The sequence below is a fragment of the Malurus melanocephalus genome, unplaced genomic scaffold (assembly GCF_030028575.1).
Source record: "Malurus melanocephalus ecotype Western Australia unplaced genomic scaffold, MMel_1.1 scaffold_1, whole genome shotgun sequence".
In the NCBI taxonomy this organism is placed as follows: domain Eukaryota; kingdom Metazoa; phylum Chordata; class Aves; order Passeriformes; family Maluridae; genus Malurus; species Malurus melanocephalus.
This window is the reverse complement of record NW_026623233.1, coordinates 230,418-250,206: the sequence shown is the minus strand read 5'-3', so window position 1 is coordinate 250,206 and position 19,789 is coordinate 230,418. Positions and strand designations below refer to the sequence as shown.

Genomic DNA, 19,789 nt, shown 5'->3' with positions numbered 1-19,789 from the left:
CAAATCCAGCAGCTGCTCCCCTGGACTATTTTAGCCTATGCTGACAAATAAAAGCTGTTAATCAGAAAAGATTGCTGAACTGGCCTGACTGTCTTGTATTAATTTTCCTTRCAGTTGTGTTGAAAATTACATGTAACTCCAAAGTAACATAATTTTCTTTACTTTTTCTGATGTAACTATCTCATACAGCTGATTTAGAGTGATTAAAGGAGGTGGTATATTATCTCCAGACATAGCTGGGTGATTTGATAATTAGGAGATTTCATACTACTTTGAAAAAAGAAAGGAGATTCTGATAAAAGCCCCAGGAATTCGCTCCTTTCTGGAAGCTTGTGTGTTAACAACTCACACACAAATATAGTTTGAAAATTCTAGCACTATACCAACCCAAAAATGAGCAATGAATTTTCCTGAGTGAGTCTGAGAAGAGGCAAAATTAAAACAAAAGCTTAAAATGTTGTAGGCAGCATTTAAATCTATTACCAATGAGTAAAGTAGAGATGTGAATGAGGCTTAACTGCAGAAATCTTAAAAACAAACAAACAAACAAACAAAAAATCTGTTCAGCTTATAAACAGTCATGAAGAGCTGGTAGGGAGCTCAGTTCAGAGCTGTGGAGAGGAATTTTTTTTCTGCGTTGCACAATTATTGGCAGCACTTGAAAATTTCATCCAGTTTGTTCATTACTTTTATGTGTAGCTTCTAGGACTCAACAGTTTGGAAAAGAACATATACCTGTTTCCTACAGGACAAAGCAAGGCAAAGTTATTTTTTTTTTGTATCTTAGAAGTGATTGTCGTTTTGGTTTTCAGTATTTGACCACTGAGGCGAGAGGAAGAGAGAAGCATAAAAATAGAGTCAGTAGAGCCTGTGCAGAGGGAATAGTACAGACTACAGAAACAGCGAGCTCCCACCAGCCATGAATTTTGGACGGTTTTGGCAGCTTCTGCGTTTCCCCTCATGCTTGAGAACATTTCAAAGACAGGATTACAAAAGAAGACATCACATGTTCGGTTCGAAACTGTAACTGGGCTGCGGGGAGAGGGAAGGGGCAGGTCCAGAGGCAGCGCACGCTGTGCTGAGGACTCTTCAAAGGCTTCSCTTTGCAGCTCCGTGCGCAGGTGAGGATCAGAGCCCGGCACACGAGTCACCGCCTCCCCGTTTAGACAATAAGGAGCGGGATTAGTTCACCTGAGACTGCTTCAGCAACCCGTGCCTCTGACCTAAATACCACAGTTAAGCAACAGGATTTTGTGAAYGTAGGACTTGAGGCAGGAACCGGACTGATACAAACCTGGCACTGGGCAGCCTTTGCTCTGACCAAGTGCTTTACAAACACGCAGCTGCTGTCTTGCACCTATGAATTATGAATTTCTCAATATATTCAACAGTAAGSGTGTCACATACCACAAATCTGAGGTCACAGAAAAGACCAAAGTAGTATCACCTCCTTAAAGCAATAATTAGCATGACTAAACAGCAGCATTAAACCTCCTACTCTTTTGCTTTTCCTCTGGGAGGTTTTTCTTGGCTAGAAACTCCTGCTACATACTGATGTTCACCTTGTCCTTACCCAGTGGCATGCCTAGAGTGCAGAAAAGAAAGTACTCAAAAAAAAACCTAAACCCCTAAATAAATGAGACTTGGCAAYAACAAAATGCTCAAATCCATGCCTTTACAACTATTCAAGATTTTAAATCTTTGCATTGATAATTACTTCCCGCTGTTTAAAATTTCATTTCTCTCAGGGAAGCAGAAAAGGGAGGAGAAGAAAACTACCACTGTTTGGATACTCCTTTTGCTGAGCCTATCATCATCCTTAATAGCCTCTAATGAAAACTCACTCAGGGATAAACATGCTACCATTATTTTGTCAGCAGAGTCAGTATGATTCAGAAGAGAGTAGTCATATGACTGTCACAGCTCCCAAATTGTCAAAAACTGTGGGGAAACAAAAATTAGCAGCTGAGAGAGAAGGCTTAACTTTCACTACTATGAACAACTGAGCAGCCTTGTGGTTGGTGTGAAATATACACATAGACAAACTTAAARAGGAAATATCACTGTCCAACAGAAACCACTCTAGAGCAGACAGGTTTATTTTGCCTGAGAGGCCTTAGAATGACAGAGAAAAATCACTATAAGTTAATCTATTTATTACACTCACTTGGCCAGAAAAAACATAATTCTTTGACACACAATCCCTCTTCTTAGGGTTTTATATTATACTGACTTTAAAAGTGCTAAGATAGAAATAAAAGTGCATCCAGGTGTGACAGCTCATACTCCCTATGCCAGATTTCCCTTTTGCATCCCAGTCTTTTGAAACGTGATAAAAGAGTCATTASAAAGTAAATGTCTGCACATGTTACACTGCCATGGCCAGAAGACTGGAACCATTCCYATATATGTCAGAAACCACTGACATCTGCTAGTTTTCAGAAATCAAAACTATTRGGGTCAAGACAAGTTGATGCTGGATGTAATTTTACTGCCCTATCAAAGGCCCCTTTGTGTGAGTTTGTGTGACAGGGTTCTCCAGCTCTGGAGGAAGGAATGTTTACCAGCGAGCAGCGGGCTGRGGAGATTATCACATGCTGAGAAGCAGCATGTGAAAGTCTCCCAGGACTGGYAAGCTCTGGAGCAGTTGTTCTGTTAAATCCACCAGAACTGATGAATTCAGAACACCGGGAGCCTGCTGGCTGTGCACAAAGCCAATACCCACATTAGTACCAACCACGGGTTGCATTAACTTGGAACATGCACAAAGAGGTAGTGGTTGCTACATGCAAACAAAAAACCCTRCAAGTTTACATACACACACCTGACAAAGCAAAGGGCTCTTCAAAGGACTTTCTAACCTGCTTAGGAGCCAGAGGTCCCAGGGTGGGGACTGGCTGCCAAGCTGTTATGCCTACAGAGTAGTTACRAGCATTAGACTAAATGAATGTATTGTGTGAATAGTTATCTGCTATTAGTAACAGCTTTAGTAGCAAAAAGCCTTCTGTTCCTCGTGATGTCTGTGTCTCCCAATCTGATCTACTATCATGGAAAGGAGAATTTATTTACCGAATCAAACATCAAACTATTTTATTGATTATTTCTTGGTGATACCAATTCCCCACTTACTAGTACTGCTGCTGCCACTGATTTAATTTCTCAAATGACTTGCTCACAAAAGTTCTTGTAAATACCACTTGATGCAAGATTTCACTTCCAAGACGTTCTTGGAAGTCCAGAAAAYGGGATTCCAATTGTTCATTGACAGAAACACAGCCAACTTTACCATTTTTCTAGTTCATGCAATTTAGACCTCTCATTTGATCACCAGCATGTAGAGACCTTAATCACCACAAGAGACCAAAAATAGTGAACACCTTTGGTTGCTTTTACTTCTGAAAGGCAAGTTCAGGAAAGCAAATACCTCTAAAAAAATTGCTGCTGCTGCCATTTGAAGATAAGATTCTAGMCAGCCTGAATCTTTGTTAATGCTTGCTCCATTTTTCCATTATTCCTGGCCAAAAAACACACACAACAACAGAAACCTTTCAAGTATTTCCAGAAGACCTTTAGATTCTGGCACATGAAAGCATGAAGGTACACCTACCAATTACATCACTGCCACTGAAAGTTGTACGGYTTCATGCATTAGTAGTCAGGTGGAGAACTACTCCTAGGAATCTTARAGCTGTTAGGAAATGATCTCATCTGATGATTTACAAACTAAGAATGCATGCCTCAGGAAAGTCTCTTTAGTAGGAACACGATGTTACTATTTTACTCAAATMATTTCACTGCTACAGCTCTGTGATTTCACTGTTTGGTTCTTTAAAGTAACAAYTCCATGGAATTAGAAACTGGCAACATTTGTGCTTAGCAGCTTCTGTTCATTTGTCCCACTCTGTTAGTTCAATAAAGGGATGTGAACACAAATRGAAGTTCGTCTTTAAAGACAGACCAACGATGGTCAGTTACAACGKGAGAGAAGGCTGCTACAGTACTGCTGACAAAAATCAACTGCCGGACTGTTTACATTGCTTTGCAAAATCTCCTTCAAGTGCTCGGAGCTGAAGGGTAGCTTTGTTGCTCTGAAGGTTTCTGCTTACATGGCTTAGCAAGGTCTTGCCCTTAGCTGCAAGCTACAGGATTACACTTTGAGATTTTTCACTTCATTTAAGCGCTTATAATCAGGAACTTCTGGAAATTCCTGTGACAACTGACTGCCAAGCCCTGACAATGACTACTTAAGCTTTCACTACTGCTTGAACACAACTGTGGCTTAACAAAGAAAGAATTGTAAAAAACCCTCAACTTTCCCATCCACTAAATACTTAGTTTCAAATACCCATGACTATTTTTAAAGACATTCTTGACAACTTAATGGAGGAGTTCCCTTCTCTRTAGCTAAAAAGGAGCCATGCAATACTTTGAGTATCAAAAGTGAAGCTACATCACTAAGCTGGGTTGAGCTTACAAAGCTCAGTTCTCTCATTTACTGTTTTTCTAGCCCGTGTTTTGCATTTAATGTGCATCAGTTCACTCCTGTTACCAGTATGAGAAGATGCCTTGGACTGAAAAACATCACCACTTAATGCTTCTAGAGGACACACATACAGAATGTGAACCTTCTCCTGAGGAAAAAAAAAAAAAAATCTGAAACATCAGTATTCCTTTGAGTCAAAGAATATCTTCCACTTTTCCTGACAGACTTTTATGGTCAGAGAGAGTTCACACTGGAGATGTCAACTATTAACTCTGTTTGCAGAGGAAATGAATAGCAAAACTCTGACAACTTCAGAAAAATTGTGAAAAGCAATAGGAATGTTTTATTTACATAAAGCAGAGATAAAGGAAGCAAATTATTGTGATTTAAGATTTTCTAACCTTTCTGCCCCTCATGAAGCTAATGGGAAAAAATTGATTAAGAATTACCATCTCAGCAAGTAGTACTGGCCATTCTCTGCCTGGAAGYACAAGCAGTATCTTGCTCAAGCCAGCAAAGGGAGGAACAGAAACGTTGCCCAATATTATTTAAACTATTTGAGATAGGCCAAAACCACTGAGCACCTAGTATCAGCAGACAATCATTTGACTCAGGGATTGAGCAAGCTAATCTTCTGACACTGAAGCTAGGTTAACATCCAAGCAAGGAGTTTCCTCCAGGATCTACCAGTGAGATCAGCCCTATCTCTAAATTGTGTGGGAGTAGACCTGTCAAACCTGAAGCAGCTTTAGTATGCAGTGAATCTTCATGAGGTCTTGAAATCTGGTTAAGAGGCCTGATCTGSTTCTCCACCTCCAATAAATACTCCATAAATCTGAGGGTGGACTCYGGAAGACAGGGCTGAAAGGTACAAAGTTTTCTTCCTCACATGGTATCACTATAAGTTAAAAGGTTTGACATGTCATGAAGATAAACTGCCTCCTCTTAGCATTTGTGAAACTCCACATTCAAATTAAGAATTACAATTGGTTGTATAACCTAGATCCTTTCTATACCTGTCTTAAGATTTCTAAAAAAAGCTTACATTTTAAATGTATAAATAGGCATGTTTCCAGTTCAATAGCATTATTTTAAAGAGTACACACTTAATAATTYATTTTTCTAAAAGAATTCTTTTATACTCCAATAATTATGATTATTGGAGTAGGAATTATTAGAAATACCTTAAAAATATATTTTCAAAATCTGTTACAAAATAATGACTCAATCTTTAACGTTAAATTCTTGCCAAAGTTATCAATCAGAATACCAGCATTCATCTGTAGAAACAACACAGAAATGCTATAGAATACAAAGCAATACAAGTACCCATGAAAATATAAATATTATTTMATAGTGTAATTTTAATTAAATTCAAAATAAATTTAGTTAATAGTTTCTAAGACTTGCTCAATTTGCACATAATCATATCTGAACTCAGTTGAGCTTCAGCTATTTTCAAAGCAATTTTCTGGTAAAGGGCACCGTTCAATGTTTGGTTCATACTTTGCACACTCTCTTCCTGCTCATTCTGAAACTTCTTCCTGAATTGCTGGACTCCTTCCACAGTGTCCAGTAAAGAAGCCAGAGGAGCATTACTGATTTCTTTGCCAGCCTCATTCCCCCATGTCAAGCTGTTTTCAGCTTTAGTTTCTTTTAAGAAAAGAGAATTCTTCAAGGTGAGCATTTCCTTTTCCAGAGCCAGTGCTAACTGTTCTGTGAGTTCTCCTTTGCTTCCAGATCTCTGGAGTGTTACACTGCAGCTTGGAGGGAGAATTCTGGTAAGGCTGTGAAGGCACTGGAACAAGACAGTCAGATTTCTGTAAAACAAAGTTATGATAGTGTCAAAAAAAATATAGTCGGTAGTTTCCACCTATCACAGAAATATCCCAGTTGGATAAAAGATCCAAGTACAGGAATAAAAGATACAGAAAATACAGTTAGTCCATAAACGTGGGGCTCCCCCCCACAAAATGGGATCAAAAGTTAATAATACCAAGTAAACTAACTTTTCWAAAAGAACCAAAAGTCTTGAGATTTAGAATTTTACTAATTGATTTCTTAAACATTTCAGCCTTTCTTCTTACATAAAGGAAATTAAATCCTAATTTGGGGAAAACACTGARCCTTTCTATAAAATACAGACTCCTAAAGGTTATACCTTTTCTTCTTTCTTTATTTTTAGCTTGATATCTTCAGAAAAGCAACATTTGTCAATATTCCAGAAGTRCTTTTTATGCTATAAGCCTTATCTAGCTAAGTAATAAATTACAGCAGTATTGGTAACTTGCTTAGCCTGGTTTAGAAAATTTTAAAAACATTTGTCCATGAATCTACATAARAAAGGAAATCACTGAGATACTTCAGATTATTTCCTTTTCATAATCATGGTAGATAGGAAATAAATATAGCAGAAACATGAACAAAATGAGACTAAATTTATGTTGCAATACTAAACTAAAAAATTATCTATCAATAAATTTAAATTTAGTATAACTTGGGATTTGTGGTTTGTTTTTTAGTTTTAATATCCTCAAAAGGATGCTTTTTAAATTAACACAAAATGAAGAAAAAAATTACATATTATAGTAAGAATAATGTAATGAAAAAGGAATATAAAATTATGATGCAGCAAAATGAAGAGAAGAAACAGTACCAAGCAGATATTAATGGAGACTAGACTTATTTGTAACTCAGTGTTCTAGCCTGGACAAAATTAAACAATATAGTTCAGGTTCTGCCATAATTCTGATCTGAAAACAGTTCTGTTATTGCTGATTTTTATCATAGCATCATATTGGCAGCCTGTTGGTTATGATTTCAGCTACTGTTTATGAYACCCATAAGAAAGAGCACCAAGATAAAAAAGCAGGTATGGAAGATGAATAAAAGCTATACTTTTCAGTGATTTTACCTGCAAAATATTGTTAGAACTCCTTCAAATGGATTTTTCAGGGTCCAGTTAAAAATGGTACCATAGACATTTCCTGCTTTATGACAGAATATGTTGTCCTGGCATTCCTTAAATGGTGTGCACTCCATTTCTTCCAGTAGCCATGAACGGACTGGAGTCAATGTGCAGTCAGAAGACACAATCTCAAAAGAGAATCTCACTGATACTGCAAGGACAGCAAGAATATCTTCCATGGAACCTGCAAGAAAACACAGTAAAAAGATATTTGACCTCTGTATTTTGACCACGCTTCATGACTTAAATGAGCTTAGATTTTTGGCTCACACACCCAGTTTTCCATGAAGCTTTTGCAACTGACTTCAGACATTCTTTGGGAATTTTATTCTCACCTAAATTCTTATCCCTCCTTTAGTCAAGCAAAATAGTTGATTATTGGAGTACCACCCGTATAATAAAAGCTCTCAAGTCAAACATCACCTTGCCAAAAGAAGGCTATTAATAGCCTCCTGTGATAGTAAGATGACATGTTGGCTTTAGCAATGACAGCATTAAAGGAAGAAAAATTAAAATTCATTGCAAATAATAGGATATTTCATTACCTGAACAAAAGCCCAGTTCAAAATCAATTYAATCAGGAATATTAAAAGAAATGAAAATAAATGACCTCAATATACATGAGGRTGAGGAAGAGCTTAAATTATTTTGGTATTATTTAAGAGGTAGTACTATGTGAGAAAAAAACTCTTATGTATCTATTACAGTAAGCATCTTATTTATAGAAAAAACATCATACAGACATACAACATACAGACTTCATCATTCTGTATTGAAACTTATCTTCAAAATTATCCTTTCCAGATACCGTTCATCACCAATGCTAGCAAAATCTTACAGCAACTCACTGAATACTTCTTTTTATTTTGAAAAAAGTTCCATCTCCAATTCAYCCAGCTTTTAGTTCCCAAAAGGTCTATGCAGCTCATGTTCAGAAAGCCAGATGTGATTACACCTTGAAAACTTATCTTGGCATCGCCTAGAGTAAACAGAAGACTCAAATATAYACATTTATAAATGCAAAGTATATAAATCCATTTACCTGTACAGTAACTATTATCCCTTAGCATCTTCACTGAATATCTGTCATTTGAAAGATCTTCCAGACTTAACAAAATTTTCCCACAGWGTACAGTAATCTTTTTGCTCTGCTSTAAACTGTCCTTCTGGTGGGTTTGCTTCCTGGCATGCAGAAGAACTACGCAGCACACACGATGAAATGCCAGCAGTGGTGAMAGGCTGGTGACAGCAATGACTGCCTTTGCTCCATCCAGCTGAATCCTTGAACATCTCTTAGGAAGCGCTTTTTTCAGATCAATCTTGCTATGCAAGTCCAATTTTATCTTTTTTGGAGGAGGTTCAATTTGATTTGAGGAGACAGCCAGTGCTGAGAAGGCTTTATTCAGCTTAATGATTTTACTTTGACACTTGATAAYTGGAGAAATCGAAGAGAAGTCTTGATCCATCACTAAAGATAAACTGACATCTCTCAGTGACCTGTGAAAAATCCATATAATATGACTGCACTCCCAGTTCATATTTTTACCTTCTGACAAATAACCACAACTCTACAGATTATATAYAGACATTTAAGACTATAATAAATCCCAATACCATTCCAGGTTAAGTCATAGACTTTGCAAAGAGCCTGTCTTTCACATGACTSTTTCATTTAAACTTAGTATACAGATTTTCAAAACGTGGGCTGAGTTTTCAAAGAGCTTCCAGATGTTAAATATCTCATTTCAACCAAAGAATTTGGATGTTTAATTCAGTCAGAATAAGTTGAAAATTCTACACAACCTATACAGATACTCTGTGACATTTATAAATTATTTTTCAAAGATTTAACTTTCTTTTAAATAAAAAATTGCAGCAAGTATCAACTCTGCCCTTTCGAGGTCTAAAAGCTCTTCTGATGCTCAATATTTTTACAGATATTCAAACAAAATTGAAAGTAGAGCAAAATAAAAGGTTTAAGATACCATTACCTTGAACATGCAGCAATTTCCWGAAATGTATGAAGTATTTTATTTATTCAACACAGGGTTTTTWCAATGAAATCCTAACATTAATGTTTCAGATCCTCTCTCATGAATATATTATTCTGTCAATCAATTCAATCTCAAGATGTCACTGACATTTTAAAGTCTTWTGAATGTCTAATTTTCTTTACAGAGAAGTATCACCACCTTATAAATGCAATCTATGATATCACTGCAATCTTGCATTAGTAGGAAGCACAAAAGTAAAGAATTACAGTGCTGGGGATGGAAGGAAAGCAAGCCCTTTTTCCCACAAACACAGGTTGCTGTACACAGTACTGAACTGGAGCCCAGAAGACCCAGGTTCTGCTGCTGGCCTGCCAGGTAACCTTGGTCAATTGGCTTTTCCAAAGATCCTTTCTCAACTGTAAAAATGAGGGAGAAGGCTAGCTTACTGCTGGTTTTTTAAATCTTCTGAAGGTCTCTGAAGCTACATGGGAATGAAGCATTTCTCTTTTAAAATAACCCAAAGGCATTACCATCAAAGCTAAAAGAACAAACACTAAAATGGCAAAAAAACAATCTCTTGCCTCAGTAGCTCTTAAGAGAGGCTGTCAAGAGGATGAGGTCAACTCTTTTGTAAAGTTACAGCAATCTGGCAGTTGAGAAAGAATATACCCACAGCTCCAGCAGAAYGGCCAGAGGGCCTAACAGGTCAGTGCCGTCACAACCACCTGAGTGAATTCCAGTGGCATCAGCAGTCTTTGAGCTCAGCCTAACACAGKCTCAGCTACACTGCTTGTGGGAACTTGGGTCAAAAGGTAAGGTCTGACTCCACTGAAGATTGCATTACACAATTCACATTGTAACTTTATGTTTTATGTAATCCTGTTTTCTCAAAATGTGTTTCAAATTAGTTACCTCTCTAAGGGTAAGGGAAAATTACATAAGTAGTATTTACAACTAGAACTGAGTAATTAAAACAAACAAATAAACAATTTAAAAGATGATAATAAAAATAAACAAATTATTTCGAAAGTTTAAATATTGTAYGGCTGATTGTTCCACATAATTTACACATTATACAAGCTTTGCAAATGTTTTGATTAGATACTTGACTAGAAGAGTTTAACTCAAAAGCTAAGTATTTATTTAGTTGACAAGAGAATTTAWTATGTTTTCTTTTGTGCTTCTTGGAGCAAGTTACTTATTAGGAATGGCAAGTTGTCAACAGTAAAGCATCAGGGACTTTATGTATTTATAACATGTACTGATGTCAGCATTGCCATGTCAACATGGGCTATCACAAACACTAACTTTGTCAAAGAAAACTCTATAGTAAAGTGTCCAGTAAAGTTGCAATTAAACCCACACAACTGAGGGTGGGTTTACTGATACCTGGCTGTACAAAGTATTTTTATACACAGTGCTAGAGAGAGATAAACAGCAGAAATAATACTAACAAAGACACATTTGAAACACTTTATATACAGATGTTGAAAATGAGAAAGTGAAAAAATGAGAAAAGAAATTTTACTGCAAAGCTTAACCCACATATTCATTTTCTATAACACTACCAATGAAATTGTTAGATAAATGCATATACTCACAAGTAAAATGATTCAGTTAGCTTTACTCCAACTACCAGGCTGTCACCCACCACACGCTGCCACAATCCCTCTGTGAAGTGCTCTGGGACTTTAGATGCCAGTGATGTCTCTTTACTAAGAGAATGAGGAGGATTTTCTGCATCATCCCAGAGAGAGACAAGACCTTCCTTACAGAAAAATGTGGGATTTTAGATAAATTAAGTAGAGATATTGGTTCTTTTTATAMTGCATTACTTCATGTTTTACCACAAATGACTGCTGGTAGAGCTTTTTAGAGACATAAAATGAAACATTATATACAAACTAGTTTATTCTCTACAATAAATAGAATTGAATTTTCTTAAAGCACACGATATCATCATGTAAAGTGCAACTTGTTCTCTCTTTGTAAACATCACATGTTGAAATCTTGACCTATCGTACAATTCATTGCTCAAAGAAGACTTAAGGTGCTAGAATTTATCTTATGTTATCACTTTTAATTGCTCAATACATTGTTGTCCAAACYTGGCAAACTTGAAAGGTATCACAACAGTAACTGAAAGGGAGATCAACTCCATTTCAGTTAAATTAGGAGGCTTCTGTTGAGCAACATATTAGGATAAAATTTTCCCAACCTCCACCACCTCCTCAGCCCACAGTACACTCTGGCCCTATTATAAAATCAAGTTTGCTCACACAGTTCTGTGACAGCTCCCTTTTTGGAACACRTCAGATTGCAGACAGATATTCAATATCTAGGCAACTGTGCCAATTAGAACTGTAMACTCCCCTCATGTTTGTCGCTAATTCTGTTGAAGATTACTCCTCCATACCACTCAGTTGTCAGGAGCTAGTGTGCACATCAATTTCAAGTAGAGACAACTAAATTTACTCCTSACTACATTTATTGGCAAATTAAGAAAGTGAACCAAACTTAAAAAGCAGATTAATGAGTTTTGATAGCAGCAACCCCACTGGGTGAAAGAGAGAAGTGGTTGAGGGCAGCACCCTCTACAAATGGCTCAGCAGAATTCAGAAGTGATCCAGCCCATCTTCTGCATTTTACCTCTTTTGCACTTGGTAGAATATGGGTTCTTTCTTCAACAAGATCTATTAATGCTCTGCAAGACTCAAGAATAACCCTCTTTTGGAGRCCTAAATGCTGCTGTAGCTCTCGAACAGAAGTCCAACCAGCCTGTAAAAGATAATCATTTGACTTAGGTCTACTGCACATAAGAAAGGACATTGAAGCTATCAAAATATCTTTTCAGCTTCCCATTTGTATGCAAGTATCACAAGTAACGTTTCTAAAAAATGGTCAAGTCAGGCTACTCTGTTCCCAAAACGTGAATCTCAGAATCTTGGTCTTTCAGTATTAAACCTGGAGTTTAAGATAAATATTTACAGTAAACTTTATCCAATTATGTAGATATTGACCTATATTGTTGCAGCTATCTTTCCCTATTAATCTTGCTTCACTTTTTCATGAATAGCAGTTTCATTTTCTCCTCAAGATTTATATTGATTATTGGTGAAATGAATATATTGAAGAGATGACAGATTTACAAACAGACACACGTTGTCCATGTCTCAGTTACACAAAACATAACAAAAAAATGCCACAAAAAAAAACCAACCAGAACAAACTAACCAAAAAAATCCACAAACCAAACAAAATAAAGAAGAAAATCACACCAGCTCCTCAGGTTTTAAGAAAGCTCCTCCTCAAAAACTATTCTCTGGAGAGCAAGATCCTGAGAAGTCCAGTGCTGCCAAACTCATCCCGGAATTCAAAATCAAACTTTCCTCTTCCCCATCCCCTTGGAAAACCCCCCAAAACACATAACACACATAACATCATAAACCTTATAAAAAAMCACATAAGCCTGAATAAAAAAGCAGTTCTTGTTAAGTGAAGTGACATCCTCTGCTCAAGCTGCAGTGGCAAAGGATATTTAGACCAGCAGCACTCTCATGAAAAGTTCTGTAAAAAAAAGTCACTTATCAAACTATGAATCTAAGCACCTGATTCTAAGCAATAACACAGCACCATGCTTGAGTCAGGACACAAAAAGGAAGAGTTAAGAACAAATATGGGTCTACAATACCTTCCTAATTTATGTCATCAGAAAACTAAACCATCATTTACTCCCATTGGAGCCAACTCCTGAATAAACTGAAAAGCAGAAAGCAAATGGGGAATCATAGACATGGAAGCGGTCAAAATGGCCAAAAATTCACTGTTGTATGCTTGCTGACCAATCTCATTTTTGTAAGTCCACTTTCCTCATAAGCAACACAAGGAGACCTGAAATTTACCACATGGCAAACCCAAGACTGAGTTGTGCCCCTTTCAACTCTCTCTGTCACAAGTGATAGGCACATCCTTTTCTATATGGCAAGATGTACTGCACTACAAAGCATCWGCAGGAGTTCCAAGTTCTGTGCTGTGAGACTAAGAAAATAAAACTAGATCACCTTAGAACAGAAAATAAACATGACCATAGAAACATGGCAGTCCAGAGCCAAAGACAATAGAGCTGTGAGTAAATCCAGAATTATAGTCCTTACAAAACTGTCAAGTATTGGGAGGAGAACAGATGAGTGGACATTTCTTTATTTCTGCCAAAATAACCAACTAAAACCTTGAGAAACCCTKTAACCTCAGCTGCTGCAATGTAACTGCAGTATGCTGCCAAAGGATGTCTTCCTCAGAAGATAACAAAACACATGTTAAAGTGAAAAAAATCTTCAATGGAGAAAAGGCTGGATTCAGACCCAAAAGAGTGTATAGTATATACTATACAAAAATAAACAGTTCAAAAATACACAAACTGATTTTTCAGTTTCACTACCTGAAATTATAAATTATAAATTGCAAAACGCAATTTATATATATTACTGTGTTTAACTAAAATGCAACTTATACAGTGGACTGTAATTCATTCCTGCCAAGTTCTCACATAGCTAAGAAAACAGCTGTGCAGATTTGAAGCAAGGGTTAAGCAACAAGGATAAAAAAGGGCTGCATCTGCTATTTCATTTTGCTCCAAAGCACAAGATTCCATGGAGACTGCAAAAACATGATTGGATTGCAAATTTCTGGAATACCTGAATTTTGATGATAAGTATCAAGAGGCACCACTCCAAGACTACATAACCTTTGGAAATTCCCAAGCTAAGCAGAACCCATGCACTATTGCTTCAAAACAAGCATCCTTGAAATTCAATTATACATCAAATTATAAAAGTCAGCAAGGGTACTTCACTGTTCAGCAAATATARTACGGAACAATGGGGATTTCAACAAGGAAGCAACAGTAAGGTTGAAAAGAAATATCTGTACCTACTTCTAAATTCATCAGGTTGACAATTTCAAAGATTTACCCCATCAAAGTACAGTAAATTTCTAAATTGCTTACAATGCTTGTGCAGCCACGTGKGTTTGAAAACTAGACACTAAAAAGATCCAAAAGTACAAAATAACTTAGGTCTTATGAAGGAGTCTGTAAGAACTATATCAGCACATGATAGATAAAATATTCAGCCAGAGGCTTGTTTCCAGAAGAACCAGTTGAAAGTGAAAACCAGATTATTCATTTGATCCTGACACAGATTTGCAGAGCTACTGGAAGCTGGTTGGTGTATTGATAGAACAAAGTTATGGARCATAGAACATACAGCTGTCAATGGTAGAGTGGAATCATGGAAGGAGCAGCAGATGAAAGACAGAAACTAATTTCTGCTTTGTAGAAGAGGGAAGCAATGTAATAAGGAGGGCAAGAATGCAGCAGTAAAGTCAATTTTAAAATATGACTGTCAAAAAGATAAAAAATGCAGAAGCAGAAAAAGATGCATTTGGTAGGAAAATAGCACTTCGGCCTAAAGCCAATGGGCCTCTAACATGYAAACTGTRAAAGTGCAAGGTTGGAAGTACCTCWAGAGGTCCTCAAAATTAATCCAGCTTCTATTTCCTTGTGCCRTCCAAGAAGGAAAAAAACACTTTGTCCACTTTTCTCCTAACAGCTTTTATCTTTTGAATGATGCACAATATCTCTTTAGACATCTTGTCTATTATCAGAACTAGACAAGTGTTTTCTTTTGCATTCTTTTCCTCATATGTCCTCCTTCTATTTATTTATTTATTTATTAACTGGCAAACTATTGGCCAGTTAAGAAAAAATTAACAAAATTAATTTGCTTCATTTTTAAAGGTTGGAAATAAAGCTGCCACAATACCCACATAGTTTTCACTAATTATCTCATGACAGGAATAATTACCTCCTACCTCATTGTTAAAGCATCCTTAGCAAACTAACAATAGCCTTGCATCATTGACTCAACATGAGATTTGCATTCTCTGCTAAAGCTTTTTCTTTTTCTAAAATAACCTTCCTATTTTGTCAATTATTACCCATTTGGTATAGGCTAGCATACACACTAGAAAAGCACTTATTGGTGAGTATGYGGGGTGTTTACTAACAGGATKGAAGACAGAAAGGTTGGTAGAACATTAAGTATAAAGAAAGATGTGGATATATTCCCATTGATTACGTAGCTTCTAGAAAGTTTCTCCCAGTTTATTTTATAAATGCTAGTTAAAAGAAGGATACATTTTAGCTATACCTACTTTTCAAAATTATCTTCATAAAACCCCTAGTAACAGGAGCACAAACATCAGAAGGCAATGAAATAACCACAGTCRCCAATTTGTGCAAATGCACTCACTGGGAACCTGCCACTACATGAGCTGAAAATTATGCAATGGGGAGCAAAAGAAATAAACATTCTAATTTTTTTWAGCTGGTATTTAAGCACCTATGAGTAAAATGACTACTAAGAAGCTCTGATAAGATAGCTTCAACATTATCTCAAACTTTTAAATAAAATCAAATTAGACCTCTACAATTACCTAAATGCATTTATAACAATGGAGAGAACTGAGACATACTACCACTGATTCCAGAATAAATACTTAACCATGTTCTCCTTTTCCCTGAACTACTTTTTCAATAAAAACAATATCATTAGCCTCACCCTTCAGAAAATGTAATGATATGGAACAGTAATTTACAGAAAACATGGAGGCAGAACTGTYGAGTACTAACCTGTAATCTTGTTTCAAGGGCTCGGACAGTAAGCAAGCCATTCTCTTGCAATCCTTCTGAAACAGGAAGATCACGTTTATCATTAATATCACTCTGAAAGAAAAAAAACMAAACAAAACCCCTGAATGAATTAAAAATTTGAAAGTAAAGTACGGGCTACTACATAGCATTATAAAAATCTGGGGGAAAATACAGCAAGCCAGCAGAATCACAGTATGCCTTTTAAAAGAAAAAACTTATTTTCTGAAAGCAATCAGAATTTGATAGTACATAATGGAAAGACACAATTATGAGAAGATAATTAACAAGTACTATGGCCTTAATTCATTAAATTAAGAATTGCAAGGTCAAAGGTAAGCATAGTGGCAAAACTATTACATATGTGAAGCATTTTCAACTGCAATAATTTCCCAACTGAACGTTGATACAATCAAGGAAGCAAAATAATGTCTTCAGATAATTTAAGATTACAGCAGGGAATATTGCATTCAAACTTCAGGGCATCTCACAGTACACAGCCAATTTCACTTTGCATCAATACTTTAATGATTTTTTGAGGTTTTCTTAATTTAGTAGGCACAGACTGAGTAGCTGAGAAAAGACAAGCTCAACTTACTGCATAGTTGACCTCTCCAAGATCTGTTATTTTGAATGTACTTAACACGTCTGTATTGGAGTCATCCTTAAAAAGTAGCAACAGCTGCTCACTTCCAGAAGCAATAAAATCATCCACCAGAATGCACTTCACTTTTTGCCATTTGGAAGCCACCTACAGTAGGAGAGGTTTCAAAATACATTTAGTAGCATAAATCCTGTATTTGAGATCTCATTTTTGTTGAAGCTTGCTTTCAATTAARAGGCAGCCTATTCAGGTGGGTGAAATACAGTAATGTTTAGAAGTTTCAAGCTTCACCCCATCATTTAGAATCTATGTAACTCTGGGAAAAATTTTCCTTTTCTCCTTAAAGATCACTTTCCAGATTACAGGTTGCAGAGAAATTGACAACTTTTCAGTGTATTCAAACAGCTGAGTAGCCGAATGTTGTAACGTTTCTTTGGAACCAGTAGTACTTGCAAATTAGTTAAAGACATTATACCGTTGACATTAGGAAGTATCTTTCTTTCATAACAGGCTTAAGTATGTTTGAAAGTTAAGGACAAATTTGTACAATAATTCCAAAATTAATTATTACAATTCTTTTTCCTGAGTAATACACATCTTCCTATTAGATTACTACAAAACCCTAGCAGAACCTTTGTCGCTCCTAACTGTAGGAACCAATAGCAAGGCCTTTGCTTGTCATTTTCATGAAACAACATTTTCTGGAAACAAYTTTTTGTTATTAGGAAATGAAGCTCAAAAAGTTTTTACATTCCAATGAGTAATTTATGCTTTGCAATAAAATCAGGTTAATTCTAACACAAATTATCTAGGCACACTCATAACAGCCTTCCAACTTCAAGTTCTCACACTATTGCAGTATTCAATCAGCAATAGAAGCTTTAGTCAGATTCATAAATGTACTACTAAATGACAGAATCCAGCTTCACTTTCAGATGTATAAGCAAGCAATGAAAGCAAAATGATATCATACTTTACAAGGTTATTTTACTGGCAGCAACAACACTATATGAACAAGAAATCTAAAGAACAGAAACATGCAGATCTTCAGCTGCAGCACTTCCAATCAGACAATACACACAACAAAAAGCAGTAAAATGGAGCTGTTTAAAGCCACCAGTACCTGTAAGCTGTCTCTCCTCTGYACAACACAGCTATTTCCAGAGGCAAAAGACACAACAAATAGCAAATCCTTGCTACTGGTTACAGCTGGTTTTACRGAACATGGCTTTTCAAAAGGAAGCTCACAAACACCTTTAGGGACACCATTTTGGAACCAAATAAGCTGGTTCTTGTGSGTAACGGCAACAAGTGATATTCGGAGCTGTTTTTTCAATCTCTCGCTCTTGCAGATGTACACAGAGGATACCACTTTGCTGTAAGCATGAGGCATGAAACACGTGCTGGTCAGCATTTTTTGTGTTTGAATTGCGTATCCAAAGAACTCACTACCCCAGATGGCTCTGTCTGAAACAGAAAATCCATCTGCATCTTCAGTCTCTGGCAGGCAAGCTGTTCTTATCCCTAAGACAACAGTGCCTTCACCTACAATTTCACCTGTCCACACTATAGAAGAAAGCAGAACAGGGGCACTTTGAACCACGCAGGTGTTGGAAGAAATATAGAACAGCTTGTTGGAATGTCTCCACAACACTGATGGGCCAGCAAACAACCTGATGTCTTCTTTCAGCTCATAATCCAATTTAAAATAAAAGGATGGCTCAAATTGATTTGAACTGTGAAGCAACAATAAAAAGTATTTGACATTGTTCCGTTTTTTCTTCTTCATGAAAATGCAGGGAAGAATAATGCCTGTTCTGGAATCTCTTGTGCAGCTACAACAAATCATTTCAATTTTTGAGTGACTGGCAAGCATGGTGAATACTCCAGAAGACTTCTGAACGAACAGCTTAGCATCTCTGTTGAACACCATCCTTCTGACACATAAATTCATTGTTTTATCGTCTKCTTCCTCTGCATGCTTTGGTTTTGACAGCTGAAATACAAGGACTTCACCATTGTAGGACAAAAATTGATCTTGGTCACTCAAAAGCATCTTGATTTATCCTTATGCATAGTCCTCTACAAGAAAACCATACATGTCCCCATTTTTGTCAGGCTTATTTCTTTGTGAAAATATTAACCTTTTCTGGACATTTTCCATCTACAAATGCAAATAAGAAAAAAAAAAATTAAATTGTTTTGGGACTAGCTGAACTGATCCTTAAGAATAAGAAAAGCTATGYGTTGCAAAGCAATAACATAGGAAAAATTGAGAACGAAGCCAGTAGGTGCTTTAATCTCACAGATTAATAATGAAGCAACTTTGTACTGAGAGATTTAAGTAACAGAAACATTTCAGAACCATTTCTTTACCAAAGTATGAATTCTCTGGTTATCAACGTCTGCACAGCATAATATATAGAAACCAAACCACACACAATTCGTCTGAGGGCATTGAAGGTATACTGAAGGTATAAAATATACTGAGCAGACTGGAAAGTAACGGTGCTTTGAATTCTCAAATAAAAGAGCCTTCTCTAGGGCATAGTATTTACTAATAACTATAATTAATTTTTGGTTAAAATTATAAGGCCTCGAAGGGGAAAGTTCTCTGAAGAAACATCCAGTCACTTTGCGGCCAAGCAGGCTCCCTCCCTCTCTCTCTCGTCGCCCAGAGAAGGTCCCCGGGACCCCGAGAGAACCGCAGCCGCCTCACCGAGCTCCACTCATCTTGCGGGGTCCGCAGCGATGCCCCTCGCCYGGCTCAGGCGGCGTTTCTGCCCTCCCCACCCGGGCCCCGAGAGCTCCCGCAGAGACACCGGGCGCAGAGACACCGGGAAGCGACCACGGGCTCCGGGCCGGCGGGGCCTCTCCGGGCTGCTCGGGGCCGTCAGCGGCGGGGCCTCTCCGGGCTGCTCGGGGCCGTCACCGTTACCAGCGGGGCGGTGCCGCGGTTCCCGGCTGCGCGGGCGGGCGCTCCGAAGCTCCCGCCGCAGGGAGCATGACGGGAGCGGGGCGGGGGCGGGGC

The 19,789-nt window shown here is 37.3% G+C and overlaps 1 protein-coding gene across 1 annotated transcript; it reads right to left on the bottom strand.

The window, feature by feature from the left end:
- Window positions 1-3,680: 3,680 nt before the first annotated feature.
- FANCB (FA complementation group B) lies at window positions 3,681-19,686 on the bottom strand. The gene is made up of 9 exons (XM_057387643.1): window positions 19,478-19,686; window positions 17,882-18,922; window positions 16,753-16,905; window positions 16,137-16,229; window positions 12,095-12,223; window positions 11,047-11,213; window positions 8,494-8,948; window positions 7,398-7,635; window positions 3,681-6,303 (listed from the first exon to the last, which is right to left on the bottom strand). The coding sequence occupies exons 2-9, from the start codon at window positions 18,812-18,814 to the stop codon at window positions 5,883-5,885; spliced, it is 2,589 nt and encodes an 862-aa protein (XP_057243626.1). The 5' UTR covers window positions 18,815-18,922; window positions 19,478-19,686; the 3' UTR covers window positions 3,681-5,882.
- Window positions 19,687-19,789: the final 103 nt, after the last annotated feature.